Source organism: Genypterus blacodes, unplaced genomic scaffold (assembly GCF_046128005.1).
Source record: "Genypterus blacodes isolate CSIRO-AG114 ecotype Tasmania unplaced genomic scaffold, CSIRO-AGI_Gbla_v1 ptg000247l_1, whole genome shotgun sequence".
Classification (NCBI taxonomy): Eukaryota; Metazoa; Chordata; class Actinopteri; order Ophidiiformes; family Ophidiidae; genus Genypterus; species Genypterus blacodes.
In genome coordinates, this window is record NW_027467043.1 from 165,419 (window position 1) to 182,500 (window position 17,082).

At 51.7% G+C, this 17,082-nt stretch overlaps 2 protein-coding genes across 2 annotated transcripts in view; both read left to right on the forward strand.

The window, feature by feature from the left end:
- Positions 1 to 231: 231 nt before the first annotated feature.
- cpda (carboxypeptidase D, a) lies at positions 232 to 14,999 on the forward strand. The gene is made up of 22 exons (XM_076171367.1): positions 232 to 291; positions 677 to 1,503; positions 2,011 to 2,258; positions 5,418 to 5,560; positions 5,647 to 5,816; positions 6,136 to 6,530; positions 6,788 to 6,979; positions 7,146 to 7,313; positions 7,408 to 7,517; positions 8,053 to 8,155; positions 8,391 to 8,533; positions 8,652 to 8,821; positions 8,922 to 9,221; positions 9,317 to 9,512; positions 9,673 to 9,808; positions 10,236 to 10,382; positions 10,471 to 10,569; positions 10,690 to 10,739; positions 11,001 to 11,132; positions 11,230 to 11,415; positions 11,511 to 11,613; positions 11,805 to 14,999. Exons 2-22 carry the CDS (start codon positions 866 to 868, stop codon positions 12,029 to 12,031), a joined length of 4,056 nt encoding a protein of 1,351 aa, XP_076027482.1. The 5' UTR covers positions 232 to 291; positions 677 to 865; the 3' UTR covers positions 12,032 to 14,999.
- Positions 15,000 to 15,402: 403 nt separating this feature from the next.
- The window catches only part of gosr1 (golgi SNAP receptor complex member 1), a 13,589-nt gene continuing 11,909 nt past the window's right edge, over positions 15,403 to 17,082 (forward strand). The window contains exons 1-4 of the mRNA XM_076171368.1: positions 15,403 to 15,507; positions 15,894 to 16,008; positions 16,334 to 16,421; positions 16,871 to 16,978. Coding sequence (XP_076027483.1) covers positions 15,474 to 15,507; positions 15,894 to 16,008; positions 16,334 to 16,421; positions 16,871 to 16,978 — 345 coding nt within the window. The 5' untranslated portion in view covers positions 15,403 to 15,473. The remainder of the gene's footprint in view (positions 15,508 to 15,893; positions 16,009 to 16,333; positions 16,422 to 16,870; positions 16,979 to 17,082) is intronic.

Sequence of the window (17,082 nt, forward strand, 5' to 3'; positions counted from 1 at the left end):
TTGAGCACTGTGGTCATTTTGGTTGAAAATGAGTGAAGCACATGATGCTCAGAGGCTTTATGGTCTTCTGGGGTTATTGTTGTATTATTCCAACCTATGTGTTCACTATTCTAAGATATAAAACGTTGTAAGACCTTCAGCTCACACAGAATTAAGCGGCGCTGTGTGAACTATGGCTCCACCTAGCGGTTAGTTGTTGTCATTTGTTTACATTAAACCCAAACGTCTAAAGTCAAGAGCCGCCATGGCAACAGAGCAAGCTCGAGTAAATTTACTACTCACTTTAATGGTGTAAGTATTGGCTGGAATCACACATTTGTTGCAAACTAACAGGTAACCGAGTGATAGTTTGTTAAAGGACCACATTGCGCGAGTGATGTGACGTTTGTATCGAGTGATTGTGTGCGTGAGACATGTAACGCAAAGCAAAACGTACATCCTGCACGACAGCCAATGTTTACAGTCTATCAACCCGGCAAATATAATATAAATCAACGGTACAAGCCCGCAACTCTGATAAATGTATGTAAATATGAAGATAACGTTTAGCGGGACATGGTGCTGTTTTCATTGTTTATGTATCTACTGTGTATAATAGTTTGTTTATCTTTTTTCTTTAATTTGCCAAATGTTTTCCTCTTCGTCTTTCTTCTTCTTCGGTCCACCTTAAAAACAGTGCGCGGTGACGTCAGCGCTCTGAGGTGAACCGGAAGTAGGCGCATGCAGGCCGAGCGGACTCTGACAGCACGAACACACACAGACTCGGTGAAGACGCCGGCGCTAAAGTGTGAAACCTTCCACAGTCTCCTCCGCGTCGCCGCTCCGCCCCGGAGCTTCACGCTGACGCAGTAGCGGAGCCGCAGTCATGGCGCTCATTCGGGAGCTACTCTCGCCGTTCCGTGGGTCCCTTCTCTTCTTCTTTTTCCTCCTGTTGTCCCCGGGTGAGTCGCGCCTCCGCCGGACACGAAGCGTCTCCCCCGCGACGGAGGAAGTGGCGGAAACTTACAACAAATATTACAATTATGACGATTTAACCCGGGTTTTACAGTCTTTGGCTCAGAAATACCCGCACATAGCGAACCTGTCGAGCATCGGGGAGTCCGTGGAGGGCCGGCAGCTCTGGGTGATGCGGGTCACCCGGGAGCCGCAGGCGGACGCCCCGGGGAAACCCAGATTCAAGTACGTGGGGAACATGCACGGGGACGAGACCGTGTCCCGGCAGGTGCTGGTCTACCTGCTGGAGGAGCTGCTGGGGGGCTACGGGGCGGACCCGCGCCTCACCCGGCTGGTCGACACCACCGACATCTACATCCTGCCCAGCATGAACCCGGACGGCTTCGAGAAGTCCCAGGAGGGGGACTGCAGCGGGGAGGCCGGCGGGCGGAGCAACGCCAAGCAGAAGGACCTGAACAGGAGCTTCCCGGACCAGTTTGAAGACAAGACCGCGAAGCCCGAGGATGTACCGGAGGTCACGGCGGTGATCCGGTGGATCCTGGAGAAGAAGTGAGTCCCCGTCTGTCCTCGCGGTCTCAGAGCTGCTTTTGCTACAATTCTTCTAAAAATAACCGTCATCACCATCATCACCACTAGTCACTCTTTCTTCTTCGTTGGTACTCGCCTACTTCAGCACACTTCAACCTCCACACACTGTTATATTCAGGACATTATGGGGTTAAATTCTGATATGTTTCACCTCTAAATCCTTAAAATCCGCTGGTAAAATGTTCAACCATCCTTCGTGAACTAATCGATGACTTCTTTACTTCAAAGCAGCGTCATAGCAACGGCCCTGAAACACCATAGCAACCACCACACACGGCATAGCACCTGCCTTAGCAACCACTTAGTACACTTTTCAGCTGTAAGCATTCACAGTTTTCTACGGGAAATGATGCATTTCACACAGATGATCAGATTATAAGTGACTACTTGTCTGTTGAGCGAGCAGCCGATCACTCAGTTTGGACTCCCCTGGCGTGTTAAAGCTCCTGTGTCTCATCGTCTCTGCAGGTTTGTGTTGTCAGGTAACCTGCACGGCGGCACCGTGGTTGCCAGTTACCCCTTTGACGACTCGGCCTCTCACCGCGAGCAGGGCGTCTACAGCCAATCTGACGACGACATCCTGTTTCGCCACCTGGCCCGGGTCTACGCCCAGAACAACCCGGTGATGAAGACGGGTCAGCCCAACTGCCCCGACACGCCGGCAGAGACCTTCGAAGATGGCATCACCAACGGGGCGCGGTGGTACGACGTGTCAGGTAAGAGACGCCAGGCCTCCGCTCTGTGATGGAGGAGGAAGAGACTCAGTTAAGGCTGATCAGGGTTTGAGCTTCCTGTTGCCTCTGTGTGGTTGTGTCACAGTCTCGGGGCTTCAACTATCCATAACTTTGTAGATACACTTTATAACATGATACACAGAAATACAACAACCACAAACTTAATCTGCAGGTCAGGAAGTGTGTGAGAGGAGTGTGAGTTCGTCCACACAGCTGCAGGGACTTTGGCCTTCAAGTTCTGCTGCTAAACAACAGGGATGTGACCAAAGCCTTCAGCTCTCATCTCTCATCACACTGCAGGTCAAAGATCAAACGTCCCCTGTGTATATCTGTGGCAGTCTGAATTTGAATCGTCTCTATGATCACAATGAGTTCAGCTGAGAGGTTCAGGCTGCTCACACAGACGCTCTATGTCCTCACTGAGGGCCCAGAGAGCGTCCGTGTCTCAGGAGGGAACAATGGCTGCGTTTGTCTGACGCCTCTCAGAGGAGGAGGAGGAGGAGGAGGAGGAAGAGGAAGAGCTGCAGATGCAAACACCACGCTGATGGCAGATAATGGGAAAGGTCGCAGATCGAGAAATAGAAGGAGCAATCTGCCAACAAATATGTCAACAAAGCTCTGATGAGGGCCGTCAACAGCGAGCGCTTACAATTACACGTAAGCCATTATTGCGCAAAGTTGCCGCCTGTTGTCACGGCGACAGAACACGGCCAGATAGAAAGTTATTTTCTCATTCTTTCACACAGAAACTCTCTGCCAATGAGAAACGTGATAAAGGATAAAATAAAGGAACACAAACATTGACTTAGACCCTCACATTATCACATCCTGTGTGTGTGTGTGTGTGTGTGTGTGTGTGTGTGTGTGTGTGTGTGTGTGTGTGTGTGTGTGTGTGTGTGTGTGTGTGTGTGTGTGTGTGTGTGTGTGTGTGTGTGTGTGTGTGTGTGTGTGTGTGTGTGTGTGTGTGTGTGTGTGTGTGTGTGTGTGTGTGTGTGTGTGTGTGTGTGTGAGAGAGAGAGAAAGCGTGTGTGAGACAGAGGGAGCGTGTGTGAGAGCGCGTGTGTGAGACAGCTTGTGTGTGCAGCATTGTGTGTGCAGCATTGTGTGTAGCTCAGGGTGTGTCTGCGTGGATCCGGCACATGCGGACGTCTGGGCTGTTTGCTGTGCTCTGTGTGTACATCGCACCATGTTTGACGTTTAACGACACGAGGTCTCCTGATTCAACACGGCCTTCGCTCAGGAACCAAAGCAACTGACCCGTTTGTTCATCATCAATCACTCTTAGCGCTTTCTAAACTTAGGAATTTAGAAGCATGGAAACAATAAGAAGGCTCTGCTCCTGTTAGGGATGGTGTGAGGCTCCTCCAGGTGAAGCTCCTCCAGGTGAGGCTCCTCCAGGTGAGGCTCCTCCAGGTGAGGCTCCTCCAGGTGAGGCTCCTCCAGGTGAGACTTCTCCAGGTGAAGCTTCTCCAGGTGAGGCTCCTCCAGGTGAAGCTCCTCCAGGTGAGGCTCCTCCAGGTGAGGCTCCTCCAGGTGAAGCTCCTCCAGGGAGCATCAGAGCTTCTTTGAATTCAATTATGTGATAGATGACAGATGTATTGAGGGGATAAACAATGTGGCCACAGAAGGCAAGGGTCCTTGGGGAGTAGGGACCAGGTCCAGATGTTAGTGGGTGAACTGAACGTGGGAGGCAGTGGCTCAGTGGGTAGTGCTTCCGCTTGGGAACTGGAGGGTCGCCGGTTCGAGCCCCTGCCGAGGTGTCCCTGAGCAAGGCACCGAACCCTCAATTGCTCCCCCCTCTGCGAAGGGTGGTAATGTAATGTAAGTCGCTTTGGATAAAAGCGTCTGCCAAATGATCGTAATGTAATGTAATGTAATGTAACTGGCAGGGGAAACCCTCCATGAAGCCACATCCTGTCTGATCCCTGCTGGTCTGGCAGCCGGGCGTGTCTGGAACATCCTGTCTGGGAGGCGTCAGTGTTAGATCCTGGATGGCTTGTGTGTGCAACCTCAATGTTTTATCAGGAGCCAGAGCTCATGATGATATGTGAGAGTTTGTTTGTTGATCTGAATGAGCTCTTTAGGTTTCAGGCTGAGCTGGACTGAGCCTGGTCAGCCTCACTGAGGTTTGAGCCAGAATGACTCAGAACGCTGTACTGGCATGAGTCATGGTCATAATGCAGACTAATGTAGTTCATGAGGCTCTCAGTCACTGAGCCACTCTGATCATCTCCACTCTCACTCTGATGTCTGTTGAGTTAACGATGACATCATAGTTCCCCAGGCTGCTGCCCACTGGCAGTGATGTGTTTTGCATAAATGGCGGCTGCTGTCTTGGCTTCCTGCCTGGCAACGCTCCAGGCCCGAGCCCCTGGCCGCATGCTGCCGGCCCACAGGGAGCGCCGGCCGCCTGCGTCCTTGTGTGTCTTCCTGTGTCCTCCTGTTTTGCGGAGAGCCGTGTTTGCTTCCAGGCTGCAGATGGCTCGTTGCCACGGCAAACAAGCGTCTTTAAACCGGCTCGTCAGAGAGGCCGAGCCGGGCCGCCCACACTAACGGCCCTCAGCCACCAGCTGCCAGCTGGGAGGCACAAAGGGAGGAAACTGAGCTCCTCTGGAACGTTCCTACAGTCTGGGACAGTCGGGGAGTTTTGTGTTTTCTAGACCTGGAAATGTTTTGGAAGATTATGAATCTGTTCAATCTGAAACCTGAAAAGAGAAAACTACAATCTGCCTGGGAGCAACTGTGTGAGGAGACTGATTACATTTGATTATGATAATAAACCTGATTCATTCATTAACTCTCCGATAAGGCTTTCTGAACAATGTCATGTTTTGTGTTGTTGACTTAGACCCTGACATGATCACATACTGTGTGTGTGTGTGTGTGTGTGTGTGTGTGTGTGTGTGTGTGTGTGTGTGTGTGTGTGTGTGTGTGTGTGTGTGTGTGTGTGTGTGTGTGTGTGTGTGTGTGTGTGTGTGTGTGTGTGTGTGTGTGTGTGTGTGTGTGTGTGTGTGTGTGTGTGTGTGTGTGTGTGTGTGTGTGTGTGTGTGCGTGCGTGCGTGCGTGCGTGCGTGCGTGCGCGCGTGCGCGCGCGCGTGTAATTGTGTTGGTTTGTTGTAACTTGTTGACTTTTCCATCCAGGAGGGATGCAGGACTTCAACTATCTCTATGGAAACTGCCTGGAAATCACCATGGAGCTGAGCTGTTGCAAATTCCCTCCAGCCTCTGAGCTCCATAAGGAGTGGGATCTGAACCGGGAGTCTCTGCTGGCCTACATAGAGCAGGTAGAGCTTCAGCCTGGTCTCTTCATGGTTCCTCCTCCTCCTCCTCCTGCAGCTGTGTGAACACAACGTCTCTGCTTCTCTTCCAGGTTCACATCGGCGTCCGCGGCTTCGTGAGAGAAGCCGTCAACGGCATGGCGCTGTCCGACGTCGCCATCACTGTGGCCGGCATAAACCACAACCTGACCACCGGCACACACGGGGACTTCTACCGCCTCCTGCTGCCGGGGTCGTACAACATCACAGCCACGACTCCAGGGTGAGAACCACGCTGCTGTGTGTGTGTGTGTGTGTGTGTGTGTGTGTGTGTGTGTGTGTGTGTGTGTGTGTGTGTGTGTGTGTGTGTGTGTGTGTGTGTGTGTGTGTGTGTGTGTGTGTGTGTGTGTGAGCGCGAGCGAGCGATTGTCATCTTGTCGGTTGGTTCTCTGACTTCCTGCTAAGTCTTTGTTGTCACTAAAGCCGTTTCATCAGCTCCTGCTTAACAAACTTCCTGTTGGAGGGAGGAAGTCTTGCAGGCTGTGGGCTGATTTTAAGGTGGACTTGTATAATCCTCAGCCTGGCGTTGCGTCTGTCCTCAGGTACGTCTCCATGACGGTTCACAGCGTCGAGGTGCTGGAGGCCAAAGCCACAGAGCTGAACTTCACCCTGGCCCCTGTGGCCAGCGAGTCCTCAGGTAGCCTCAACGCTCTCACGTCCTCCGCTCCATCTACCAAGGTCGTGAGCCCCTCTGTGACCCCCCCTTCCTCAACCAGCCCCTCTGGCTCCACCCAGAGCGGCACGCCCCCCCAAGAGCATCAGCCCCTCCGGCCGCAGCAATTCCGCCACCACAACTACGCCGACATGGAACTCTTCCTCCGCATGTACAGCAGCAAGTTCCCCTCTATCACCCATCTGTACTCTGTTGGCCGCTCTGTGGAAGGACGAGAGCTCTACGTCATGGTCGTCTCAGACACGCCCAGGGAACACGAGCACGGTACCTTCACAATAAGAGCACAGAAGAAGAACACAGTCCTGTTTGGGAATACAATATACACGATATGTTCACTCAGACATTGTCACTCAATCTTCTTCTCCCTTTCTCTCTGTCTTTCTCTCTCTCTCTCTCTCTCTCTCTCTCTCTCTCTCTCTCTCTCTCTCTCTCTCTCTCTCTCTCTCTCTCTCTCTCTCTCTCTCTCTCTCTCTCTCTCTCTCTCTCTCTCTCTCTCTCTCTCTCTCTTTTCCTGTTGCCAGGTGAGCCGGAGTTTAAGTATGTGGGGAACATGCACGGTAACGAGGTCGTAGGTCGCGAGTTACTGCTCAACCTCATTGAGTACCTGTGCCGTAACTATGGCACCGACCCGGAGGTTACACACTTGGTGAACAACACACGCATTCACATCATGCCGTCTATGAACCCTGATGGATATGAGGTCGCCCAAGAAGGTGAGGGAAGAGCACACACACACACACACACACACACACACACACACACACACACACACACACACACACACACACACACACACACACACACACACACACACACACACACACACACACACGGACGTGTTTACTCAGTGAGTGACTCTGACTTCCTGTGTCCTGCCAGGCGACGTTCAGGGCTACAAAGGACGCAACAACACCAACAACTTCGACCTGAACCGTAACTTCCCCGACCAGTTCGTCTCCATCAAAGAGCCCCGGCAGCCTGAGACGGTGGGCGTGATGAACTGGCTGAGGAGCGTCCCCTTCGTCCTGTCGGCCAACCTCCATGGAGGCACGTGACGCCTTCACGCTGTGTGTCTGTGTGTTCAGAGCGTGGAGACTTGACCTTAACCTCTCTCTCTCTCTCCCTTCCGCGCCGTCCTCAGGTTCCCTGGTCGTGAACTATCCCTATGACGACAACAGGAACGGCCTGTCGCAGTACAGCGAGTCACCTGACGATAAGTTGTTTCAGCAGGTCTCACGAGCCTACTCACAGGTAAACACACACACACACACACACACACACACACAGGTAAACCCAACCCCACACACAGACTCACTGATAAAACTCCCCCCACACACACTCTCACAGGTAAACACCCCTGACACACACACACACACACACACTCTCACAGGTAAACACCCCTGACACACACACACACACACACACACACACACTCTCACAGGTAAACACCCCTGACACACATCAGTGCAGGAAACCAAACCCAAAGTCAGAGAGCTGAAAGCAGATCCAGGCTTGAGTGAAATGTTGCGCTCATATTCCAGGTCACTGCCTACACACACACACGCACACGCACACGCACACGCACACACACACACACAGAGGTTTGTTTTCACCTCTGGAGTCGTGTTTACCTGCAGGCTTTGTGTGATGAAGCATCAGAGCGTCTTGTTGCTATAGTGATGACACACTTTGTGTAATGAGGTCACTCTGCCAAAGAAATCATGGTGGCAAAGGAAAGTCGAGTTTTAACCCTTCCCATGCTGAACTCTGCCCCTCCCCACTGCAGGAGAATCCTCTGATGCACAGCGGTCATCCCTGTGAGGATCTGATCGCAGGAGAGTACTTCATGGACGGAATCACCAACGGGGCCAACTGGTACAACGTTCCTGGTACGTCTCTGCCCTCGGCCCTCTGCCCTGTGCCCTGTGCCCTGTGCCCTCTGCCCTCTGCCCTCTGCCCTCTGTCCTCTGCCCTCAGCCCTCTGCCCTTTGTCCTCTGCTTACACTCTCACTGGAGTGTGTCTGCAGCTCACATCTGCACCTACATTATGGATATGTTAAAAAGAAGGAATCCCTCTCTTGCCTTGTGCTAAAGTGTGGAGTGTGTGTGTGTGTGTGTGTCCAGGTGGGATGCAGGACTGGAACTACCTGAACACTAACTGCTTTGAGGTGACCATCGAGCTGGGCTGTGTGAAGTATCCCCGGGAGAAGGACCTGCCCACCTACTGGGAGCAGAACAGAAGAGCGCTGCTGCAGTTCATTCACCAGGTCAGACATAACACAGTCAGCATCTCATATAATACATGGGTTCAGGGTCAAAGGTCATAGGTGCACATATCTAAGCAGAGATGCTCTAACCTGTGTTCATGGCTGTGTTGGTCTGCAGGTCCACAGTGGGGTGAAGGGGACGGTCTCTGACATGAGAGACAACACAGGCATCCCTAACGCCACCATCAGTGTGGACCAGCTGGAACACAACGTCACCACCGCTCACACTGGAGACTACTGGAGGCTGCTGGTCCCTGGGACGTACGCCATCACTGCCACCGCTCATGGGTGAGGCTCAGGTTCTAGGAGAAAGATCTAGGGGGGATCCTAGGACCCCGAGACCCTGAGAGAGTTGTCGTTAACATTTCCTAACCCCTTGGTTCCTTAGGTACAACCCTGTGACCATCTACGCCACGGTCACACGGAGCTCTGTGGAGGTGGTGGACTTTAGGCTGACCCGTGTCCACTCGGAGCAGAACGGTCAGTCTCCCAAGACTCCGCCCACGCCAGACCCCTCACAGGAGGAGCTGGACACCCTGATCAAGCAGCTCTCCCTGGGTCAGGGTCTGGAGCAGCTGGTCAGGAGCACCGAAACCGAAAACATCTTCCGCTACCGACGCTACAAAGACCTGGCCGAGTACTTAAGAGGCCTCAACCTGAACTTTCCCTCCATCACCTCTCTACGCAGGTGGGCGGGCTTTGATCTTCTCTGTAGATCACCATGACAACACTGTACAGGGACTTCAGGCTTCAACATTCTGCCTCCTTCTGTTGTGTTTCCAGTTTGGGTCAGAGTGTGGAGTTCAGAACCATCTGGGCTCTGGTCATCTCCAACAAACCCAAGGAGGCGGAGCCATCTAAGCCCAAGATCCGCTTGGTAGCAGGGATCCACGGCAACGCCCCGGTGGGCACGGAGCTGCTGCTGGAGTTCGCAGCCTTCCTGTGCATCAACTATGGCAAAAACCCAGCCATCACCAGGGTGAGTGAGGAAGAGGAGCAGGCAGACACACAGAGCACAACACACACAGGCAAACTGTGACAACATGAAGGGTTCAGTGATGAAGATGAGCAGTAAAGCATCTTGAGTATGAGGCTCAGAGACTTCTTCATGGTTCCTCCTCTTCCTCCTCCTTTCCCAGCTCATCAACGACACCCGGATCGTCATCTTGCCCTCCGTCAACCCAGACGGCCGCGAGCTGGCGAAGGAGAGGCAGTGCAGCTCCACACTGGGCCTGGCCAACGCACACGCCAAGGACCTGGACACGGACTTCTTTGGTCAGTAGGTTTGTGTGTGTGTGTGTGTGTGTGTGTGTGTGTGTGTGTGTGTGTGTGTGTGTGTGTGTGTGTGTGTGTGTGTGTGTGTGTGTGTGTGTGTGTGTGTGTGTGTGTGTGTGTGTGTGTGTGTGTGTGTGTGTGTGTGTGTGTGTGTGTGTGGGGAGGCAGTAGTCGAGTGGGTAGAGCTTCCGCTTAGGAACTGGAGGGTTGCCGGTTCGAGTCCCTGCCGAGGTGCCCCTGAGCAAGGCACCGAACCCTCAATTGCTCCCCCCTCTGCGAAGGGTGGTAATATAATGTAAGTCGCTTTGGATAAAAGCGTCTGCCAAATGATCGTAATGTAATGTAATGTAATGTGTGTGTAAGCAAGCCGAGGTATAGAGACAGAAGAAGAAGAGCTCATCATCCAATTCATCGTCTTCCCTCTCAGGTAATGCGTCCCAGCGGGGCCTGGAGCCTCAGCCGGAGAGCCGGGCGGTGATGGACCTGATCCTGGAGAAAGGCTTCACCCTGTCTGTGGCTCTGGACGGAGGCTCCCTGCTGGCTACCTACCCTTATGACAAACCTGTCCAGTCAGGTAACCAAACCCAGACCTGCACATACGACCCGTGTGCACGCTCATATGTGCTGTGTGTGTGTTCTGAGTTGTGTGTTTGTGGTTCCAGTTGAGAACGAGGGCACTCTGAGGTACCTGGCTAATGTTTACGCCAGCAACCATCCACAGATGCACCTGGGGGACACAGGATGTCCAAACAACGGGCAGAGTAAGAAACCTTCTGACTGCACTCTGGAGAGAGGAAGAGGTGTGTGTGTGTGTGTGTGTTTAACTCATAACTCTCTCATCTGTCTGTCTGTCTGTCTGTCTGTCTGTCTGTCTGTCCTAGATGGAGTCCTGAGGGCTGCAGAGAGACAAAGTCACATGGGGAGCATGAAGGTACGTCTCCTCACCTGTCTCCTCACCTGTCCCCTCCTCTCTCTCCTCACCTGTCCCCTCCTCTGTCTCCTCATCTGTCTCTTCATCTGTCTCTTCATCTGTCTCCTCACCTGTCCCCTCATATTTCCCCTCCTCTGTCTCTTCCTCTGTCCCCTCCTCTGTTTCCTCAGTGCTTTTGGGTTGTGATCTAATAACCAAACTCTGTCCTGATCCTCGCCTGATGGTCTCAGTTCCATGTTTTGTGTCCCTCTCCCTCTCCAGGACTTCAGTATGGACTTTGGTCACTGTCCAGAGATCACGGTCTACACGGGCTGCTGCCTGTTCCCCCCTGCTGATCAGCTGTCTGCTCTGTGGGCAGAGAACAAGAAGCCTCTGCTCAGCATGCTGGTGGAGGTATGAAGTCTCATCAATCAATCAAGTCATCAATGAAGGACCAGAGGGATGAACCGACTGATGAGTGTGGTCTGATCTCTGTCCATGCCTCCTCCAGGTCCATAAAGGCGTGCGAGGTGTGGTGAGGGACAAGAACGGGAAGCCCATCGCCGGAGCCATGATCGTCCTGAGCGGGGGGGTGAGGGTCTTCACGGCCGAGGGAGGCTTCTTCCACGCTCTGCTGGCTCCAGGCACACACAACATCGAAGCTGTGGCCGACGGTTACGAACAACAACGGCAAGAGGTACGTTAGTGTAGCGTGTCCTCCAGCTGGCAGGAAGATTCAGGACCTTGATGGCGTCTGGAGGAGGCTGAGAGGAACTCTGTTGTCTCCCTCAGGTGCTGGTGTCCGCCTACGAAGCTGCTAACTTCATCATCATTGAGTTTGACATGGACAACAGCATCTTCGGCCTGCCCAGAGAGTTTGTGGTGGCCACTGCAGGTATGAAGCTCTGAAGCTACGGACCTGAAGGCGACTTTACAGCACTTGTGTTTGTCCCTCAGTTAGATGTTAGATGTTTGTGGTCCTCTTCCAGGTCTGTAGGTCTTTAAATAGGACATCCACAGGTAGAAACGTGTGTTCTTCAGCTCTTTAAACCTTCAGACGTGTTTCTCTCCCCCTCCCTCCCTCAGCGGCCTCCATGACGGCGCTGGTCCTGACGGCGTGCATCATCTGGTGCGTGTGCTCGGCCAAGTCCAACCGCCAGAAGGATGGATTCCACCGCCTGCGGCAGCACCGGGACGACTACGACGACGAGATCCGCCTGACCTCCATGGGCTCCAAGAAGTCTCTGCTGGCACACGAGTTTCAGGACGAGAGCGAGAGCGAGGAGGAAACGGTGTACGCCAACAAACTATGAGAGTCGCTGAGCTGAACCCTATTGGCCGCTCCTCCGCCTCTAATCCAACCCCCCGGCCAATAGGAACAGTCTGAACTCCGGACAGCTTGCTCTGTTTCTTCGCGACTGAGCAATAAAGTCGCCTCGCTCTGTTGTACGAACAAATTCCCCAGGTTCTCCAGCTGTTAAATCCTTCCTTCATCTTTAGGTCACAGACTTCTCTAATAGGTCAACATCTGGATCTGGACACCAGTGTGAGGAGAGAGCGGCAGCTTCGTCCTCCTCTGTCCTCCTCGCTGGCTTCGATTCCCTCTGTTTCTGTATTTCCCAGCCACCAGGGGGAGCTCTTAAGACCGCCTCCTTCAGTCCAAGTAAACTCTTGCTTCGCTGCGTTGTGGATGTCATGATCTCTGGGTAGAGCTGTGTGATCTCACTCAACCTCTTAACTCCTCTGCCATCTGTCACCCGTTCTTTGATAGCTAGCGAACACACAGACACACACACACACACACACACACACACACACACACACACACACACACACACACACACACACACACAGTACCTGGAGAGACGTCTGTGTGTATTTTGGTCTTTATGGGTCTTAAATGAATGACGGGGAAATGGAATCCATGTTTTCAGCCTTTGAGTCCAATACTGTGCCTTGGTGATGAGAGGGCAGCGTAGCGGCAGCTGCTCGAGCACGAATCCATCTTCTTCTCAGGTGGTGGCACAGAGGAAATGGACTGTGAGGTCTGAAGGTCTGTGAGGACTGAATGTCTGCTGAATGGTTTCTCTATAGAAGATTCCGGGCCAGGGAGCCGTCGGAGCGAGCAGCAAAGCTTTAACCTGTCAAGGAGAGAGCGGTGTGGAGGAGCAGAGGAGGGTTTGAGTGACAGCGTTCACACTGGGCCGGTCCCTGCTTCATGCCTGGACTCAGGACTAGGTCCAGATCCGTAGGCGTTCAGAAGGTCGCGTGTAAACGATGATTTGTGACATCTTGACTTTCCACCAAATTTTAAACAAAACACAATCCAATCACATGAAGTTCATCTGGAGAATGTCTGAAAGCATCCAGATGTGTTTGACTGAAGCAGAAGATGAGTTTACTCCTCCAACCTCAAGGTTTAGGACTTGGCCTGGCTTGGTGCCGACAGTAGCTCCTCTGTTCCTCCTCCTCTGTCAAAGCAATGTAGCTTCCCAAGCAACTTACCAATCGTTTCACATGTAGCTGAGTAGCTTTTGCTTAGCTACACAGCTACTTCTGATGTAAGGGGATTCACTGATGAGCACTGTTAGAACAGTCGCTGAGCTTCAGTCTAAACTCATATCCCAGCATGCATCACTCCTCCTGCTCACTTTGACTCACAGGAAACATAACTAATGCCAACAAATGTGTAATTTTGTTTATTTTCTTTGAGTGAAACGGCAGAAACGTTTCTCTTGTCCCTTCAAGTAGCTTCAATGTAGTTAGCTTCTTGTAGTGAAGCTCCTATAGTTGAGAGAGTAGCTTGGCCACAGCTTCGTTACTTTTAAGTACAGCTTTTTTTAATCAAAGCTCTTATTACATCATTGTTTGTCCTCCATCCCAATGTTCGGAGCTCAACAGCGCCGCCTGCTGATTTCTTCAGCAAACTGTTTTCTCCTCTGAAGCTCTAACAAAGTCCTTCCTCTGGTTTACGTCAACACAGAATACATTTTCATAACATCATGTGTCATCCGCCCAGAGTTTGTGTTGAGTCACTGGTCTCCATGACAACGCAGATCACAACAGTGCAATCTACGTAAATGAGAGTTACATCCTGCTTCTACACGGATCAATAGAAGATCGCATGTTTGCAGATGTTTGTCTTCTCCTCTCCTTGGCTCTACAGACGAGCCTGTGGGCGTCAGGGGTCACATGGAGGCTTCATCTGACTTTCAGATCCCTGGGTCTTTGCTCTGTTGGATCTCATTCACTTTGACTCAGAGTTTCAGAGGAGAAACCAGTTTGCTGGAGAATGAACCTGTGAACATTTCTGATGGAGAACAAACGATGATGTGACAGAGTTCAGGCTAAAATAACGGCCTCATCCTTTAAATCACTTGTAGCTTGTAGCTTGAAGAGTAGCTTTGCCTCCACCGGGCGTATCTGGGTGTTTTCTGACATAAGACTTGTACAGCAACGACTCGTCCCTCCTCTGCATTAAAGCGACTTCTGTTCACTCCGACCGGCCGAGAAAAAAATGAGAATCTGCCCAGATCATCATGATAGAATGTACTTATTGTTTCTATTTTCTTTTTGATGTGTTGTGGTTTGTTGTTGTTTGAACTGACTGTACGCCTCACCGTCTGGGCAAAATGGCAAAATTCCATTAACAATATTTAGTTTCCTGGTCTCTAATCATGCAACACGCCGTGTGTGTGTGTGTGTGGAGTTTCATTGCCAAATATTTGTAGAAGTCTTCTGATGAAACGACGCAGAGTACAAATCCTGTGTTGTCTGTTTGTTATTGATCAGGTGTGAAGGTCCAATTTTTACAACATCTCTCTCTCTGCCCTGGATCATTACAGTATCTGGTATGTTCTGTAGTATCCACACGTTTCCCTCACCGACACACACACGCACACACACGCCCTCTTGCCTGAACACGCCTGTAACGCGGCTGAAGAGTTTGCCTTGATGTCTCCTGATCTTCAGTGGTTTTGGGAGGAGATTCCTCTCGTCTTTCTTTTCCTTAACAGAATCGATGAAGAGCCTGAATTGCCATAGAGTTTTGTACGTTATTTTTCTTTCCCAGACTCAGATGTGAGTGTATGTCAGAGGGACAGGGCCTCATCGGGGTTAAGTTTTTATATTTGAATCAGAATCGACTGTAAATAATGTTTGTGAATAAGAAAAATAACTGGAGATCATTTTCACGGCAAATCAGAGGGAAACCTTCACACCAGCACCTGTGTGGCTGCGTGGTGCTGTAACCTGCACACTGAATAAAAGCTGCCACACTGATGTCCTGCTTCTCTGCTCGGTTTTTCACTAGAACAGAATAGATGCTGAGCTCTTAATGCTCACACTGGACCGGGTCTCCTCAGCGCAGACCCACCTGGAACAAAGCCGAGGGAGAGAGAAGGAGAGAAGCTACGGCTACGGCTAAACTGAGCCGAACTAAACCGAGGCTTGGCTGAAACTTTCCAAGTCACGTTGTTTTATAATATTATGAATGCCTTCTATTGTTCCAATTCGATCTATGTCTCCCCCAAGTGGCGGAAATAGCTCTTAACAGTGAAATTACAGGAGTAGAGAAATAATTCAGGAGTTTAGCGGGAGTAAAAAGAGCTGGGACCGTCCGGAGGGGGGCAGCACTGCGCCACCGCGGCGTTTACACTGCCAAAACTGGAGAAGAAGAAAAAGAACCACATCTACCTACCTACCCGCCCGTCACGTGACATTACCCGGAAGTGCTGACGTAGTTGAACAACAAAAATGGCAGGGATAGGAAGCAGCAACTACTGGGAAGGTGAGGAGGCTGAATGTGGCGTCTGTGTGTCATAACATCACCGCAGCGTCTGTGACTCTGTCGGTAACGTCAGCAGGCGCCCCGCTTCAAGCAGCGGCGTGTTTGTGACGCTTACAGCCGCAACGTAGCGGCTTTGTAACGGTTAGCTCCTAGCTAACTAGCGCTAGTCACGTAACGTGTTGCCATGTTAGCGGTTCGTTAGCGTGCTGACCTGTAAACACTTAAGTTAGACTCCTCATGTTGGCTGACAAACTCAGTAAGCGGTCAGCTGTGGGAGGAATTGTTGACGTAATTGTGTTGTTGTCGCTCTTTCATTGTTGCATGAAAGTTTGTAGAGCAGCAGCGTCGCTCTGGCTCTGCTCTAAGTCTGCTGCTCTGTCTCACAGATCTGAGGAAGCAGGCCAGGCAGCTGGAGAACGAGCTGGACCTGAAGCTGGTCTCCTTCAGCAAGCTGTGCACCAGCTACAGCAGCTCCAGGGACGGACGCAGAGGGGGAGACACGTAAGACCTGAACCTGAGTCCACAGACCTGAGACCTGCAGCTGTCTGGGTCTGATCAACCACACAGAGTGCCCGGCAACACACAGAGCGTCCAGCAGCACACAGAGCATCTGACAACACACACAGAGCGTCCAGCAACACATAGAGCGTCGGGCAGCACACAGAGCCCCCTGCAACACACAACTCTCCCGCTTTCCCGGCCCTTCAGTCATTCTCCTGAGCACACTCTGATTGACAGCTACAGATCTCTGTGATGTCACTTGTTAGTTTGTACAGTGACTCTCTGAATCATCTGTGTGTCCTCCTGTGTTCTCCTCTTCTTTCAGGTCGGACACGACTCCTCTGCTCAACAACTCCACACAGGACAGGATGTTTGACACCATGTCTGTGGAGATTGAACAGCTGCTGGCCAAAGTAAGTTCATCCTCTGGGGTCAGCAGAAGGCTCTAATATGAACTCTATGACCTCATCAGGTCACAGCAGACTGCAGACTCATGCTGGGTTAGGGTTAGGGGGGCAGCAGGTCAGATCAGGCCCCTCCTCCTCCAGCTTACATGGTTCATAACTTCTGCAGATTCATTCTGTGTGGAAGTACCAGATATTGTGTATCTTCTCCTGGGTTGCTGGCACACAGCCATTTTGGTCTCAAGGGCTCTAAAGCAGGAAGAAGAAGTTCACTCACTCTTCCTCCCCTGAAGCATTTAACTGATCAATCACTTATCTATCACTGTAAACATCACAGATTATTGTTAAATTCACACCAACTGAGGCTGAATCCTCCTGTAGCTTTCCTTATTTTCCCTGTATTTCCAAAAACAAGGATGTGATTGGTGATTTGATCTCATTTCCTGTCCGTTTGTCAGCTGACTGCAGTGAACGACAAGATGGCCGAGTACACCAACGCGCCGGGGGCCGCCTCTCTGAACGCCGCCCTCATGCACACGCTGCAGAGACACAGAGACATCCTGCAGGTCGGTGGCCGATGTTCTTTCTGCCTCCTTATGTTTCTTCCTTTATTTACGAGGACCTTCAGCCAGACGCTGTGGCTGAGCTCAGATATGTAATCACATCGCAG

What these genes read in the sequence shown, in the direction of transcription:
- cpda (XM_076171367.1), top strand. Translation starts at nt 866, where the DNA reads ATGGCGCTCATTCGGGAGCTACTCTCGCCGTTCCGTGGGTCCCTTCTC. An exon ending in TGACAAACCTGTCCAGTCAG is followed by an intron (nt 10,383 to 10,470) that starts GTAACCAAACCC and finishes TTGTGGTTCCAG; the next exon opens with TTGAGAACGAGGGCACTCTG. An exon ending in TGCTCAGCATGCTGGTGGAG is followed by an intron (nt 11,133 to 11,229) that starts GTATGAAGTCTC and finishes TGCCTCCTCCAG; the next exon opens with GTCCATAAAGGCGTGCGAGG.